This window comes from Cryptomeria japonica, chromosome 2 (genome assembly GCF_030272615.1).
Source record: "Cryptomeria japonica chromosome 2, Sugi_1.0, whole genome shotgun sequence".
NCBI classification, from domain to species: domain Eukaryota; kingdom Viridiplantae; phylum Streptophyta; class Pinopsida; order Cupressales; family Cupressaceae; genus Cryptomeria; species Cryptomeria japonica.
The window spans coordinates 270,358,615-270,375,783 of record NC_081406.1 but is presented as its reverse complement, the minus strand read 5'-3'; the positions used below and the strand labels follow the sequence as shown (position 1 = coordinate 270,375,783).

General features: G+C 36.4%; 1 protein-coding gene and 1 pseudogene across 1 annotated transcript in view; one reads left to right on the top strand and one right to left on the bottom strand.

Annotated features, from left to right (window-relative positions):
• Window positions 1–634: 634 nt before the first annotated feature.
• Window positions 635–4,861, bottom strand: LOC131859952 (cytochrome f-like; annotated as a pseudogene).
• The window catches only part of LOC131056067 (proteasome subunit alpha type-5), a 29,174-nt gene continuing 16,758 nt past the window's right edge, over window positions 4,754–17,169 (top strand). The window contains exons 1-5 of the mRNA XM_057990399.2: window positions 4,754–4,959; window positions 5,063–5,144; window positions 5,243–5,323; window positions 8,038–8,151; window positions 8,242–8,343. Of these exons, the coding sequence (XP_057846382.1) occupies window positions 4,946–4,959; window positions 5,063–5,144; window positions 5,243–5,323; window positions 8,038–8,151; window positions 8,242–8,343 (393 nt within the window). The 5' untranslated portion in view covers window positions 4,754–4,945. The remainder of the gene's footprint in view (window positions 4,960–5,062; window positions 5,145–5,242; window positions 5,324–8,037; window positions 8,152–8,241; window positions 8,344–17,169) is intronic.

The following is a 17,169-nucleotide window of genomic DNA, read 5'->3' as shown; positions in this document are numbered from 1 at the left end:
CTGCAGGTCTTCCTTAGGAAGAAAGAAGAATCGGTATTATTGTCGGTAATAGAATATTACTGGGGGAGAATCGGGAACTCAACAAAAAACAAATCCGAATTTTTCGCAAAACTAAAGTTTTATCATTTCAGTCCAAAAAGAAAAAATTAAATTAGAAAACGAATGAGCTCCTCTGACTTAGGCGAGATAATGGTAAAAAGTAAAAAGTATATATATATATATATATATATATATATATATATATATACTTTTTACTTTTTCAAGGAGTAGGATAAGTTATAAAATCAGCGAAAATAGTAAGCCAAGATTACCAAATTCTCTCCTTCCTTCTATTTATGCTTTGATTTATTTATTTTGAATATGATAAATCAAGGTGAAAAAAGATAACATATATATAATATTGAATGTTGCGCATAACAAGGGAACTCACTGTTTAACAAGTTTGTTCCTGAATCACTCATTATTAAAGATGCACATATTCTTTATATCTCCTCATTCTTCACAATCAATCAATATATTCGAACAGAGGGAAGGGGCAAATGAAGGACTCCGAAAAAGTATGACTTTATTATTGCAATTTTTATTTACATAATTGCATGAATCATCCATAAGATGGAGATTCACTTTTATGCGCCTAAAAATTTATTTCGACCAATTGAACTTTCTCAAATTGTTTCTTCTTAAGAACCAGAAATATCTGTGCTAAAACGACAGATGCTAAGAATAATAAAAGACCTTGAACACGTAAAGGATCTTGAAGTACTATTTTTGCATTTTCTTGACCAAATCCACCCACATTAGGGTTATTCATTAACGACTGATCCGCCTTGATGAATTCGCCTTCTGAAACAAGAAGTTCCAGTCCCGGAGGTACAAAGTCAACCACTTGTCAACCGTCTGATGGATTATCAATAGTTATTTGATATCCACCCTTTTCTTTATGCGCAATTTTACTTACTTTACCTGTTGTTGAAGCGTTATAGATTGTATTGTTGCTTTTGCTCCTATCGGGATAAATTTGTCCTCTTCCTCTATTACCACCTACATATATGGGATATTTCAGGAAGTGAGCTGCTTTATTAGTAGCGGGATTTGGTGAAAGGATGGGAAATACAGTTTCACTATATTTTTGACCAGGAATAGGACCTATTATTAGAATATTTTTTTGATTGGGACGATAGTTTTGAAAATAAAGATCACCTATTTTGGCACTAGGCACCTTAGTCTTGACCCCCTAAGTTGAAAACAAGGTCAGGGAGCCTAGAAAGGTATTGAGCCTTAAGCTTTGGCACTGGCTTGAGCATAATCAGTAAAGTTTGGGTGCACGAGGGGAGAAGCACCAAAGTGGGCTCCAAATGAGTGTGAAATGTACAAGGATATAATTTACGATATTAAAATAATTATTGAAACACCAAAAACCAAAATATCTATTCTTATTCACACACATTTAACATAACTTTATGAGTCTAGGTGAGTATGCATGTTGGTTCCATCATAACAAGTTACCTCCACCAACTAGAGCCTTTCCCTTGATGAAACTCCCTCTCCAACTTGAGAGAATGCCAACGATTCTTGTCACACTTGCATAGTTAGTTTTCAACATAATCATTCTCATTTATGCTTCAAAAAATAGTTAACCTTATCAAATTGTCTACCTAATTTCTTTCATTTAAATAAGTAGTACAATAGACTTAAAAGGAATTTACCTTAACAATTACCAACGACAAAACTCTTGGGATGGATGAATTCCCTTATCAATTGAATAAATGTGTTTGAGATGTTGTGGGAGACATTCTTCATAAGGTCAATCTTGAAGCATTTCACTTTGATACTTTGGGGGATCTACTTAACAAAGAAAATATTATGTTCATACCTAAAGTTGACAGTTTGAAGAAATTTATAATTGGTGACCAATTAGTTTGTTGAAAATGTCTTACGATGTCATTGCCAAAGCTTTAGTTGTCAAGATCTGCCATATATTATTTGCCTCGAAGAGACAAGCTTCATTAAATATTGATTTATTTACAATAATATTATTGTTGTTTAGGAAGGAATGAAACGAGCTTGACTTCATAGCAACTCGCCATGTTTTAATGAAGATTAGCTTTACAAAACTTATGATTGCATTGAATGATTGTTTACTCTCCGAGTTCTTGTTTTTGGACCTCATTTCACTTAGTCTGTAGAGATGCTATTTGCAAATGATTTAGCTCACATCATAATTTCTTATCACTAGTCAACAACTTATAGGCTTTACAAGTTCATCTATCAAGGGTGTCCTCTTGCCCCAATGATTTATGTCCTTATCGCAAAATGATTTGGCTACCTCTTATCTCATTTAATTTCTCTATCCTTGGTCAAGGGGATAAATGTTCCTAATTCTTCTATATAGATTTCTTTTTTATAGATTGTTAAGATTCATTTTGTCAATGACTATTTTGTTATTCCTATTGAGGACGAAAGTAATGTCACTCAAGCCCATCAATGCCTGGACGTCTTCTAATAGGCTTTTGAGTCAAGTACTCAATGGAAAAAGACTTAATGCTATAGGCAACCTCTCTTCCTAAGCTAAATTGATGGTCATTTTAGTTGGAAATGAATTGATCATGTGGAAGTGTTTTTCTCTCTAGGTATTCCCTTTGTTTTCCAAGCTACCTCATCCATACTATGACGAGTAGTAATTGATGAAATTAAAAGAAAGCTTATGTATTAGATTACCAAGCCACTTTCTTTGATAGGTAAATTCCAAATTGCTCAAAAGTTATTGTAGTAAAAAATGTTTATTTCTCTTCTTGTTAGGTTTCTTCTAAGGCTTATAACTTGCAAATTTTAAAAAATCATTGGGGAGTTTCTTTGGGTACCAATAAAAGAAACCATGGTTTCCATAATGTGACTTGGGATTTCTACTATTGCTTCATGAGTCTAGGGGTTTAGGATTATTCTCCATCTACAAACAAGGAGTTGCCCTATGTGCTAAGCGGACCATCAAAGCACTCGAGGACAGTGAAGCCTAGAAAATTGTAAGCATTAAATGTATTAATTAAAACACCTTTAGGAAATACGAATTGAGAGGCCTAGAATTTGCCACTCTACTCACTATATGGGACACCATTAAACTTTAGGGTACTTTTTCCATCAAAAGCATGTGGAAAGCCTATGAAGCTATCAAGCCTTGGATTTTTTTGGGCAAGAAATGACTTCCATAACAACCTCTCTACTAATCAATAATCTATTTGGTGGTCTTCAATTCTCTTATCAAGACTACCCTTTGGCCAAAGCGACATATGTTAGTGCCTTGAAATTCTTTAAGACAAACATTTATGTGTTACTAGATTTTTTTAACAAAGTCAAGAAGAATTTTCTCTCTTAGCTTGAGTTCAAATCAAATATAGAGCTGTTTACTCAAGATCAAGAAACTTTTTCGTTTGTGAAAGATTCATAAAATCGAGGTTAGATTTCTTAATCTTTGCTGGAAGGATTGGAAATGGTACATAGATGCATCATTTAAAAATTACAAAGCTAGTAAGGGCTATTTGTGGCTGTCTCCCTATATTTTTTTTATGGTGGATCAACTAAATCTCAAGTAGTAGCTTCAATCCTCTACTAGGAATTAACATTGCTTATTTTAATACATTTGATTGGTGATCTTGGAGCCTAAATTGGTTCACTTTATCTCGTGCATTCTTTACCAAGGCCTTTCTCTGGGTGGTTGTTTGCCTCATACGGGCATTACTATTCCTTGTTGTCATTTTGTAGATAAATTGAATCCTTCAAGCACCTATGGTTAAGGATTGGATTTATGGTTCCTTTAGGCATTTCAAACCAACTCATTTTTCTTGGCATATGGTTCTTCTTGGATATTATCCTTATTTATTCCACAATTATATCCAAATATAACATGCTTTTAGGGTGAAAATTCTCATTAGTATTGGGAAATATAGAAATAATGATCTTCTCTTTAGTTGTTATATTGATATTTATTATTCTTTGTATACTAAAGCCATGATTTGGTCTAATGTTCTTATACAAATTTAGTTGCAAGCTAGTAAAGTTGAACTTGAAGTTGTGCATTTGTAGGAGTTGCTAGATCACTTGAAAAATGCACCTTGCACTATTGCCAAAGTCTCATTAAATCCCTCCCCTCATCCTTAGGGGTGTCAATGCAGACACATTCAACTTGCTAGACATAATAGTGGATCTCACTCTAATGCCATCCATGTCTCTTAGTCCTTGATTTCTAGACACAATGTGGCTTGCGGTGGATGGTCTGACCTTCCAAGCTACCTTTTGCCATCTCTTAGGGGCATTGCAATGCTCCTAGCTATCCCAACCTTGTCAATGTTCCTTGCATGGGGTTAGCAATCTATCTTGTCCATGCTCAACAACCATCAAATAATCATTTTGAAGAAGAAGGTTGCTTTCACTAGTTGGGAGCCAATTGATAATTCTATACCTAAAAATGTTTGGTACCTAACAATAAAGACCTTTTCTTCTTTTGATTTTGCTTATACTACACATACTTTATTGAGCTTAACCATGCTTATCCTCATTTAATTTTTTTATAAACTCGATCTTGTTAGACCTTGTAAATGTGAACTTGTTCCGGTTTTTTTTAATTTATAAATATTGTACTTTACCCTTTATTATTAAATTAACCATGTAACGGCATATGCCACATAATGAAAAATAGAATAGAATGAATAAAAAATCACACTACCTTAAACCACATTTCAGTTTCCTCCTCCTCTAAGGAGAACACTATAAACTTGCTGGCCAAGTCACGTTTAAATTTAATTTCAGATAAATTTAACTCCAAAAAGTTCAAAAAAGTAAAAACACTTCTAAGTTCGTCTTTGTACATCTTTTCGAGACTCTGCTTGTTGTCAAGTGCCTCTGGGTTTTTACATCGAAGAGAATTTTTTTTCGTAATCACAGAGAAAACACCATGTTTCTGACCAGGTGAGTACTCATTGTTCACAGTGTTTAGCCTGCGCTGTATTCACATTGCAGCCGATCTATCATTATTTTCTTATCTGTTGATTAATTAATATGGGGGTTTCAGGAGCGAGTATGACAGAGGAGTCAACACTTTTTCGCCGGAAGGTCGGCTGTTTCAGGTTGAATACGCCATGGAAGCCATCAAGGTATGGCTCTCTTTCCCTAACCCAGTATTTTTCAAAAACTATTTCGTGGTCGCATTTTAAGTAAGCGGCGCGACCTGAATTATATTTGCGATTTGCAGTTGGGTTCTACTGCAGTGGGTTTAAAGACAAATCATGGTGTAATACTTGCAGTCGAGAAACGCATCACCTCGCCGTTACTGGTTCGATTCCTTTGTTCAATATTTCTCTTTTTCTCCCTTCTAAAGCTTATAATGAATATGATGTATACTTTCTTTGAAATAAGCCATGTCTGAGATTGTTTTTCTAGAGGTATCATATTTACTGCCCTGATCCTGTGGTGGACCAAAACCCTAAAGTTACATTTGAAATTTTTGAAGTTTTAATCAAGAAATCTCTTTGTGTAATTACATTGACGTTGTCCGGGTTTAAACCCAGCCGAGATTGCTCCGCGGCGGATTACCCTTCGTGGTACTTAAGTAATTGCAGGTCTCATCAGGATGGAGCCGGGTAGAAGTCGTGTGTGAAGAATGAAGAATGCTCACGAATTAGAAACCATATCTTTAGTGGCTTTTTCAGCCCCAGACAAATCTCGGAGGCAATGTTGCTTATTTGCCCAACAATATAGTTATTAGAATTTTGTGACTGTTTACGGAATACGGGAATAGAAATTACCTGCAGCCGTTCTAGTGGTCCTAAGCAATTTTTATTGACAGAGTTTCGTAATTTCCCAACAACATTGTTCTTAACTTATTAGAATTTTAAGTTGTGTATTCCATGTTTTCGAGAGTAATCTAGAATAATTGCCTGTCCATATATATCAACCCTAGAACAGTTTCATTGTCACTGTTGCACTCTTAAAGTTTCTTCTTCTCGAAGAACAAGATTCATGTATCCATACAGGTATCTGCTAGCCATCATCTTTCTTAATAATTCACGTTTGGGTCTATATCATCTTTAGGCATTGAAGAAAGATTACGTGCGTTGTTGCATTCTAATACTCAATTTTATTCATTGCTTATATATCAAAATATGTATGCCTATCTGCTCCTGAATTTCAAGGTGAGAAAGTCCAGCTATTTCTATTTCCAGAATTCATGAAACTAAATAAAACATTCTTCTGTTCTTCTGACAGTGGGGTAGAGATCCATCTAAAGATTAAATGACATGAGAGGGAGGCAGAGAGGGGCGAACAAGCAGATTCAATTACTCAATAGCAAGATTGTCTTCTTGTTTGTGGTAGTGCATCACAGTCTGTTAGGACAAATAAATGATATTGGTTTGTGTCTATCTTGCTATGAAAATTCAAAGATAAGTAATGAGAAACCCTCCAAATCCAGTCCAATGAGTGACTAATCTTTTTGAATTAATTCCTAGTGAATACTGATCTATCAACTTGCATATTTTTCATGCCTGTAAGGAAATTAAAGTTTTTAAAATTCTGTGTTATACGAGCAGTGCATGGATTTGGAAACCACGTGGATGATTGAACTTCTGTTTTGACAGATTATTGTTCTTGGCTTTTTCTGAATAAAACTTTTTATCTGACAGGCATTATAGGTAGTAGCTTTCGGCAGCCCATATTTATGGTTTGTAAATATTTCTGGTTAAGACTGCGTATAGGTTTTTAACATCAATGCATTGGATCACATTCCGTGACCCATCGTTATGATGAGATTGGCAAAAAATTGTGAAGAGTGCAGATTCTAAACACCACTAAATAAAGTTCAGAATGCTAAGACAACTTTGCTACCATGGGACGAGTGTGGAAAGGAATAAGCTAATTAATGTTAAATAATTAAATAAATGATAATAATGAAGAACAAAAGCAAATTAGTGGAAATATCAAATTAAAATCGAAATGGTGATGAGAGGTAAGGGAAGGGAATCTAAGAACTAGAGATAATTGATGAAAGGCAAATGAGAGCTAGTATGAAAGACATAAATAGAAATGGTACAACAGGCAAAAAAGAGGAGGTTTAGTAATTAGTTATAAGATACAAGAAGTACAAATATGAAGTAAAAACTAATTAAAAAGAGAAATTATAGGGTTTTAAAATAATAAGACAAGAAGAGCATAACAAGAATTAAGGAAAATGGCTAACAAAGAAATATAAAGTAAGATGGACAAGAAGGTAACTACACGTTGATAAAGAGCAATGATAAATTAGAAGTTTTAAATTATTATGGTAAATGGGTGGCAAGGGAAAGATGATATAGTAATTAGAGAATTGATGAATGGAAAGTTGAAATTAATATGAAGCTGACAGTTGTACCGCATACTCATTATGACATTATATATAAGCACTATTGAATCACTGGAACTTGGGAAGTAAAATAAGCAATCTATGTTCAATTTATTAAGAATTTGGAAGTGGTGAAAATTGACAGTGCAAAGGTGAATAACTCCTTCTCAACTTAAATTTGATGTCCTCATCTGTGAGTTACTTCGATAGATTGAATGAGTAATTCTCTGCAGGCATGTTTTCTTGGTTTTCTAACCTATGCAAATATAGGTGTGAGGGATGCACCGTATGTAATGAAAGTGTGTTTATGCTCTCTGAAATACTTATTTCTTAATTTTCAGAAACAGGTCATTGTTTTACATGACCTGTCTCATTTGCAGGTGCAATAGTCAATTTGTTGAAGCTTCAACTTGTTTTTCTCTGCTTCTACACTTCTGTTTCATAAGTTAGTTGTTTCAACTTCTTGTTGGAAAATCACTTATTTCAATGCTGAAGACATTAATACTTTTTGATAAAATTCTTTAAATGATTTTCAGGGATTTTCATTTATTCTTTTGATTCTGTGATCTCATTCTTATAATATTTGGCAGTTATAATCATGTAAACTGCCATAGTGGTTTTTCGTAGGAAGGGATTTTCTTTTGTTAACTAAAGTTTATTCTGCCCTTTAGGAGCCAAGCAGTGTGGAGAAAATCATGGAGATTGATGAACATATTGGATGTGCAATGAGTGGATTGATAGCTGATGCTCGCACACTTGTTGAACATGCACGAGTTGAAACTCAGGTCCAATTCCATTGTTGATTAACAGATACATATTTAAGGCAAACCTGATGCAATCCTTTATCTAGCTGATGTCTGTTATGTTTGTTGCAGAACCATAGGTTCTCTTATGGTGAGCCTATGAGTGCAGAGTCCACAACTCAAGCGTTGTGTGATCTTGCACTTCGTTTTGGAGAAGGCGATGAAGACTCTATGGTATTTCACCCAAGGCTTCTTGATAATCTACCATGCTACATAATTTGAAATGCTAATAAGTTAATATCAATATTTTTTAATAATATCCTTCTTTGACTTTGCAAATATGTTTTATGTACCCACTTGATTGGTTATTGCCTGTAATAGATGAAACTAGTAAAGCAGTTAATTATTTAAATATTAGATGACACAGTCTGTTTTCAATACTGGTTGTAGAAGCAGTAATATACATAGAAGTTTGCCCAACATCTTTGTGAAGAGTTAAAGAGGCAACTCCCTCGTTGTTTGATTGTATTTCTAAATATATTATCTTGAAGTATTGTCAAATAGCCAGCCATCTATCTTTATTTTAAGCTCTAAATATTGAAAAGTCATTTACATTGAACATTTCATCAAATTGCATGCATTTTACGTAAAGAATCGGTACAAAAATACAGCAGTACACGAAAGGGACAAAAAACAGATAATTTAACTTGAAAGGGCTATTTAGAGGCATCCACCACACAATCGTTCTTGAATGCACAATTTTAATTTGAGGCGCTATGGATATCAACTTTGCTTTTGCATATTGCTAGGTAGGCACCTTGCTTGTACATAGTATATACATGTAACACACATATTCACATACATCCAATTTTATTTGAGCTGTTACAATCACTTTTACTTATTCGTTCGAGAAAAAACATCAAATTTGGGTCTGATTTGAACTCCGTTTGGGTCTTGAAATGGTGTCCCCATGAGGCCATCTAGGGTCCTATTAAATGGATTTGGATTTGGCTAGGTCTATTGTAGGGTGAACTCAAGTGAAACTAGGTCTGTTTAGCAGGACTTGGACAAAACTTGAGCAAACCCATGCACACAATAGGTTTTTAAATTTTTTTCCTTTTTTTAGACCTTAAGTTTGATTGAAAAATAAAAAATATAACTTGTAACCCTAAATGCACCATCTAAAACATTTTAAACATTAAATCAAACTCATTTTGCCTCATTGTGAATGCAAAAAACAAAAACCATTTATTCTTGCTTTGCATTACATAGATAGTGTTGAATATTGATCATTGAAGCTTCCACAATAGTTGGACTGCTATTCCTATGTGAATGGAAGAGCCCATTCATTACCAACAAGACTGCAAAGGAAGATTTTTGGAAAAGAGGAAATTATTTTCATTATTCTTTTACAAAGTAACTCTCTTATTTTGTTTTCATTTCTTTGGAATGCATTGTTTTCCAATCTTGTTATCATAGTGATTACAATGGTAGCTGGTTCTAGTTTTTTGGGGCCAAACCATCTTCATCCATCTTCAAAGTAGACCCAAATTCATTGTTGTGGAAATATCTTGCAGGTTCCAGGCAATGGGGGATATATTTGGGTTTGTAGTGGATGTGATGTGATGTATACAAGATCATATAGTTGGGTGAAAGCCCATTTGTGTGGCATTTCTAAACAAGATGGACGCACCCATGCCAACATATTAAGTGTTAGAATATATTAGAGAGTTGGAGCAAGCATTTCTAAACAAGATGGATGCACCCATGCCAACATCTTAAGTGTTAGAATATATTAGAGAGTAGGAGCAAGCAGATCAAACAATTACCTATACGATAGGTTATCTTTTGGCAGGAAAGGATCTTGACCCCTCCTCCAATACTTGAGGTTGTGGTAGAGAGCCACCCATTTTTAGTCATGACTCAAGAATAGCCCACTTCATATAACAGAACAAAGGGACAATTGGAAATGGCATTTCAAAGAGAGTTTGAGAGATTGTGATCAACACAATGCAAGGTGAATCTATGCAATTGGTTTGTCTCTCAATGTTGTTCTCTTGCAATATTGGCAAGAAATGGTAAGTAAAATCAACTAGGTTCCAAAAGGGTACAAGAAATTGGCAAAGGAGATGAAACTTGTAGAAGATTCATAGAAGCCCATTAGGGATTTGTGGAAAGAGACATAGGTTTCCATTTTTTTTAATGGATGGAAGGGTACTGTTGATGTGTCTTTTGTACACGACCAAACACAGAATAAAATACCTAAAGGTACCTTATCCTCTCTTGAATAAAGTTTCTCGACTGCTGAAGATCTCGCCGAAGGATCAATCAAAGTAACTCCAAGGTTTTGATATGTAGGTTCTCTACGTGTAGATAAGCTTCTCGTGGTATGATGTGATTTTGCTGGAATCACAAGGGGACTTACGTTTGACTGCCTGAACGTCTGATTTGCTTTGGATATTGCTGGAACATGAGATTTTACTGGTCCTAGATTTTGAAAAAAAGGGGAAAAAGGAGAAGGGTGAAACGGGATCTATTTCTAATACTAAGAATGTAAGAGCAATGAATGACCTTTGATGAAATTCTAACTAAGTCTTGCTTTGACATCCCAGGACCATCTCCACAAGGTTTAGTGCGATCTTCTGAGGAAAGCTTTATGATGTTCAGATCACCGCTATAGGCATGGACACCATCAGGCTGATGCATATCAATGAAGAAGCGACAATTGAAGTTAAGCTTAAGCTGAATGATTCCAGTTGACTACACAAGGCAAGTTTGCAATCAACAAATTGCTAGTAGTATGGATATGCAAATTTCACCATCGATCATACATATTTCTTCCACTCATCTAATAACATGAAATCAAATTTGAGAAGTATAGAGACCATGCAAATTGTTGAATCGACCCATAGAATTCACCATTTCTTCAATGAAGTTTACAAGTCCTTTACAACATCTTGGCAACAATCTTTGCCTTCTCTTTCTATTCTACTCTAACTATTTCCTACTCTCTGACTATTCACTATTAGCTAACTATTAACTATTAACCAACCATTTTCCTTTACAAATGAGAAGCCAGGGCTTATATAGAGAAACCCTTTACAAATAGACGACTCTGATTGACTTAGAATCAAAGGCTAGGATTATAAGATAGAAACCCTAATTAGGGTTTGTTACAACAAACTTCCTCTAGCCAATGAGAAAATTATTTTCCAATAATGAGGATCAATAGGAAGTAGGGGTAGGTGCCTCAAAGTTTGTGCCGCCTCCGGTAAATTAGGTACATTGAATCTGGTCATGTTGAGGTGGACCAATCCGACTGGAGGAGTGATGACTGGGATGCCACCTTGTTTGACACTCGTAACTTGGTTGATGTTCAATTTGATGAGGTTGAGAAGCTAAAATTGATTAACTCTTCTGAGACTATCTACTTCTTCAATGGACCCTTGCATTGACCTTATTTGATTCTCCTCTGTCTTTGATGTGCTGGATGGATGGTGTACCTTTCCTTGAAATGCTGGCATCGCCTTTCTTTGTCATCTTGTGGTTCCTTAGTGTGGCGCAGTGGAGGTTTTGGAGGTAGCTGGCAATTCCTTGAACACCTTGAGTCTTCCCTTTTACCTGTGGAACATCCTTGACGATGATGGACTGGAAGTGGTCGTCCTCGATGATGATGGACTGGAAGAGGTCGTTCTTGTCGTGGCCTGGTCTTCTTTCATCTGCAAAACAAACCAAAAGATGATTAAGGACACATAATAAATTCATTCTAACATAGCATTTTCTACCTTAAATCATCAACAAGAAGACATCAAAATGAAGTTTGCTCAAGATTCTCCCCAAGGACAGGCCACACCTAAGGACACTCCCAATCCTAATTCACCTTGAACCACCCTAGACTTGGCATAAAATTGAGGGAAAAGAGAGATTTGGAGAATTTCGCTCTGGACCCTTTGGAAGGGTCAGGAGCAAAAATCATGTTTTAGGCTTGATTCTTCATTTCTCCAACTCCAAACCACCTCAAGAGGCAAAGACATGCTATCTCATTTCCATCCACGCCGTAAAAAACCAAGGACTTGACCTCCTCCAAGGAAAAATAGGTGTTTCCAGGAATTTCGCTCTGGACCCTTTGGAAGGGTCAGGAGCAAAATTCTTGTTTTTGGACAAAATCTCCATATTTTGATGCTTCCATTCACTTCCTAAGGCAAGAACATGTCAAACACCTCCAAACATGCCTTAAAAAACTAAGAACTTGGTCTGGACAAAGAAGAAATTGAGGATTATAAGGATTTTCGCTTTGGACCCTTTGGAAGGGTCAGGAGCGAAATCCTCATTCTTGGCTAGTTTCTCACTTCTTTCACCCCATTCTCCTTCAAACTTGATCAATTCAACTTCCCTCCATCACAAGCAAGACGATCCTCCATCCAACTAGCACCAGGCAAGGTTAAACTAGGTCTTAAGGCCAAAAAGAAGGCTAAATGGAGGATTTCGCTCTGGACCCTTTGGAAGGGTCAGGAGCGAAATTCTCCTCCCAGGTTGATTTTCATCACTTCAAAGCCTTAAACCTCCTCTTCAAGGCAAACATGTGTCCAAGGCCTCCAAACCATGTCTTAGAAGTTACAAATTTGGTCATGCTAAAGAGTAAAATAGAGGAAATATGAATTTCGCTCTGGACCCTTTGGAAGGGTCAGGAGCGAAATTCTCATTTTAGGCTCATTTCTTGATTTCCTCGGCTTGGACATAACTTGTTAGGCCTCCTTTGATCTCTATCAGGCTCACCTTGGCATCCATTTGGAGACTTTGTGAAGAAAAATAGGGTTTTATATGAATTTCGCTCTGGACCCTTTGGAAGGGTTAGGAGCGAAATTCACCTTAGGCTATGATCCTGACTTCATTTTTTCACATTTCTTCATTCAAACAAGTGTTTTTACCTTCATTCAAGCCTAGGAATGGGTTAGCTCATAGTTTGGGTCAAGGTAGAGTGTCTTGTAGAGGAATTCGCTCTGGACCCTTTGGAAGGGTCAGGAGCGAAATTCCTATTCTAGGCTCAATTCACCTTCAAACTGACTTGACTTTGTCTTAGACTTGATCCTAGATCCATTTCCTTCCATATCCTTGCAAATTTGCTCGACCATTCAATGATTTAGGTGAAGAATTTAGGTCCTTTGTGGAATTTCGCTTTGGACCCTTTGGAAGGGTTAGGAGCGAGATTGAAATTCGCTTTGGACCCTTCGGAAGGGTCAGGAGCGAAATTTGACATTTTAGCCTCTCCATCAGGATTATTTTATGGAATATAACATTTAAGTATAAGTGACATTTCCTTAAGTTATATTCCATGTATACTGTCAGGATGTTTGAGAGTGGTTTCGGACCTCCAGGAGTTATAATGCAAAATCTAGTTTTTGGAGGATTCTCCAATTTTCCAGACTTAGTCAAATTTCAGGATCAGGATGACATTCCAGACTTAGCCAAATTTCAGTGCATTTGAAGATCAGGATGACATTCCAGACTTCATCACTCACCAACTTGACCTAGCTCAAACCTTCAAGGATGATACTCACTCACCAAGCAAGACACAATTAGCAACAAGAGCAAAACCAGGCCCTAAGGAAGACTCTCAAAGAAACCCTAATTCTGGGGCCCCGTGGACTCACCCTGGCTCAAGTAGAGCCTGCCATCCTAGTGATCCCTCTGGCAACACTTAGCATGCAAAGGCTAACAGACAAACCCTAAAAACCTAGAAAGCAAACCCCAGAAAGCAAAAAAGTAGGGGTCCCCATTTGCAATGGGGCGATGTGTGAATACGTCACAACAGGTACCAAAAATTGGTTCTTGATCAATGTGATTGAAATGTGTTGCAAAGGGTTAATGTTTTTGAAATCTAGGGATTGTGAGGGGCAGACAAAGGATGCACAATTTCTTGCTGACATTCTCATAGGGGCCTTTGAGAAAGTGGGACCTAGTAATTTTGTCCAAATTATAATGGACAATGCAAAAATTGTAGAGTGGCTGGAACATTGGTTGAGATACATTATTAACCGGGAGACTGTATATGTTGGAAAAGCCCACTGAAAACATGATGACTCACGCTAGTTTTTGGTGGTCACTTTTTAGCTTTGGCCAATGATAAAATTCTACCTGGGCATTTGCAGCGACTTGTTGAAGCAAGGCCTCCTGCAGCCTAATTTGAAAGGTCTCTGCATCAGTTGTCATGCTGCTCACCTTGTGTTGGTGTTGAGGGAAAATGGAGTACCCAACGTCATGGGAATTGATTGCAGGTTGTGCAAAGGCAAACTAAAATGATGTTGTTTGTAGATATTAAGTTTCGCCCAGGCGGGTGGCCCTAGATTCAAACCCTCTACATTCTCTGGCCCCCTCAGCCAGCCCTTTTCAGAAACTCCAATGTCGTTCATGTGACCATAGCAGGGAATTCTTTAGTAATCGTGCTACACAAGCTTGCCTTGGCATCCAACCCTGTCGACCACTGCTTTCCCTTGAAGCTCAATAGGGGCTTAGTTGAATTCATGGAGCCATTAATGGAGAACCACAATAAAGCCATTTATTTGCCGAGTATATAGGACATTAGCACCTTAAACCACCATGTTTATGTTGAAATTGGGGCTAATGATGAAGCACAATATAAGCGATTGGTTGGTAAGGGTTTATATGAAGCCAAACAAGGCATTTACAATCTATGCAATAGGCGTGGATAATACAACCCTTGCTTTTGCTTGCACTGCGAAACTCAACAAATTGGAAGAGGTGCCATTGAAGCCTAGTGAAATTGGAGGATGGATGAAATGGAAAATGGGCGAGAAGGATTTTGTTGTTGTGAAATTATGCTTTCCATACGATACAAGAAAGCTCCATCTCAATACAAATATAAGAACACTATGGCTTTTAATTTCCTAATATAAAAAAGAAATTCCTATCCAATATCTCTCTTCTTCATTTGTAGGCAAAAGGCTCACTTTGATATTTATTGATTCTTTGTTCTGCTCTTCCATTTTTGAGACAGCTGCTAAGCTATTTCAGTCCTTAAAAGCAGATTTAAATAATGTATTCCTTCCTTTAATATTTAACACAAATAATAGATATGGCACAATGAGTAATTATGAAAATACTAAATTGAATCCTAGATAAAGTTGGGCTAACTTCATCCTCTTATAACAGTGTAATGTCCCTCTTCTGGATTACACTGTAATTTGCCCTAAATTCACAAATCCAAATGAAACAAGGAACATAATAGAGTTAGAGATAAAATCCTTACTCAGTCTACCTTGGAAACTTGCAACGAAGTTAGATAATGATGTAGAAATAATTCATAAAATACTTCCATTTCTAGGGCTAAAGGATATACATATTTATAGCACGTAACAAATCTAAATGATTATATGAGGGTTCAACGATAACGAGAGTAGAGTTGGGTGACACGATAAGGTGCCCCATATATCCTCTACCCTTAGCCCAAGGGTGGACCTTATCCCTCCTTTGGCCTCATGTGGTCCTTAACTGTTCTCATGAGGTGGCATACCTATGGGGTTTGTACATCGCTTCCCTTTATCGTGCCATTCTTCTCTCCACTTATGATTGAGGGTCCCTTCTAGCTTATGTCAACAATGTATCAATATGGGTTCATAGGGAAGATATGCAATAGGGGGCCCTAAATTGACCCTCAACCCTAAGCCCAAGGGTGGACCTTATCCCCCTTGGCCTCATGTGGTCCTTAATGGTTCTCATGAGGTGGTGTGCCTAGTGAGTTATCCGTCGCCATTCCCCCTTCTTGCATACCTTCCCGTTCCCCCAACATGATTGATTATTGCACATAGGAATTCACATTATCAAATACATAAATATTAATGTTAGATCTAGACATTCATATATGCATACAATAAGCATTCATATTTGCATACAATCTGGTATAAATATATACACACATTAGACATAAAGACATGTGCATTAATAATATAATTATCTCCTCATACCACAATATAGGGAGAAGGTATTCTAGAATTTGGTTGGCTGCATATATTATTATATCTGCCTGCTGATCGATGCCTTGACTTGGTGCTGGAAGGTTTTCTTATATCCCTTGCTAGTCATTGGACAGTCATGACCCCTCTCCATGGGTCACATTGTTAGTGAAGAAGGTGTCCCTTGGTTGCTGCCCTTTCAGAATTCATGGAGACTTGTTAAGACTGACTATCTTAAAAGCTAATCAAGGAATTGAAATGAATAACATAATAAATAAAAGTATGTCTTCTTTTGCTTAATACATGCTATATTTAAATCTCTGAGAGGATGTTTTAATTTTTTATATTGAGACATATATAAAATTTATTTAGCATGTAAGGTGGATTTGTGACATCCACTCAAGGGCTGATGAGAAGAAATCCCAGTTACTTTTTTGGGGGGTTAGAAGAGTCAATACTAAGATTATTGTTAAATTGAAAAAGGATTATTCATTTCTAGCGTTGGAACAATTAGTGTAGGTCACCACATCAAGATAATGAATGGTTCTGATGTTGGCATTTGACCTTATGATAACCTAATATATCTGTAACTATAAATATGGGCATTTTCATATCCGTTGTTATTCTTGACCATGGCAAACTATACATTTCTGTTATTTGATTTCTTTTTACTTTATGATAAAAACTTTCTATTTACAAATCTTGTAAAAGTTGTTTTTGTTTTTAGTAAACATATGTTTAGAATAAAGACGTATATAAGAACATATTCATTCCAGTTTACTGTTTTTTTTCAAGGTGATTAATTCAGAGCATGATGTTATGGCTTGAACTCATCTGAACTCTTTTGGGCTTGTTCTGACAAGGTGGAAAGCTTGCTCAAAAAATATTTATTTCAAAACTTCATTGTACTGATGTGGGTGAGACTATTCCAAAAACTTTCTGGATTCTCTAAAGAATTCACTGGTTTCTATCAACTAGGTTGGCTTACCAAACCTTGCAGACTTGCTGATTTGGCTGGATTTGTGAGTTGATCCTGTTTGACTTGTTATGTGACTGCTTTGTATTCAGATTGATATTGAAAAACTTGCAA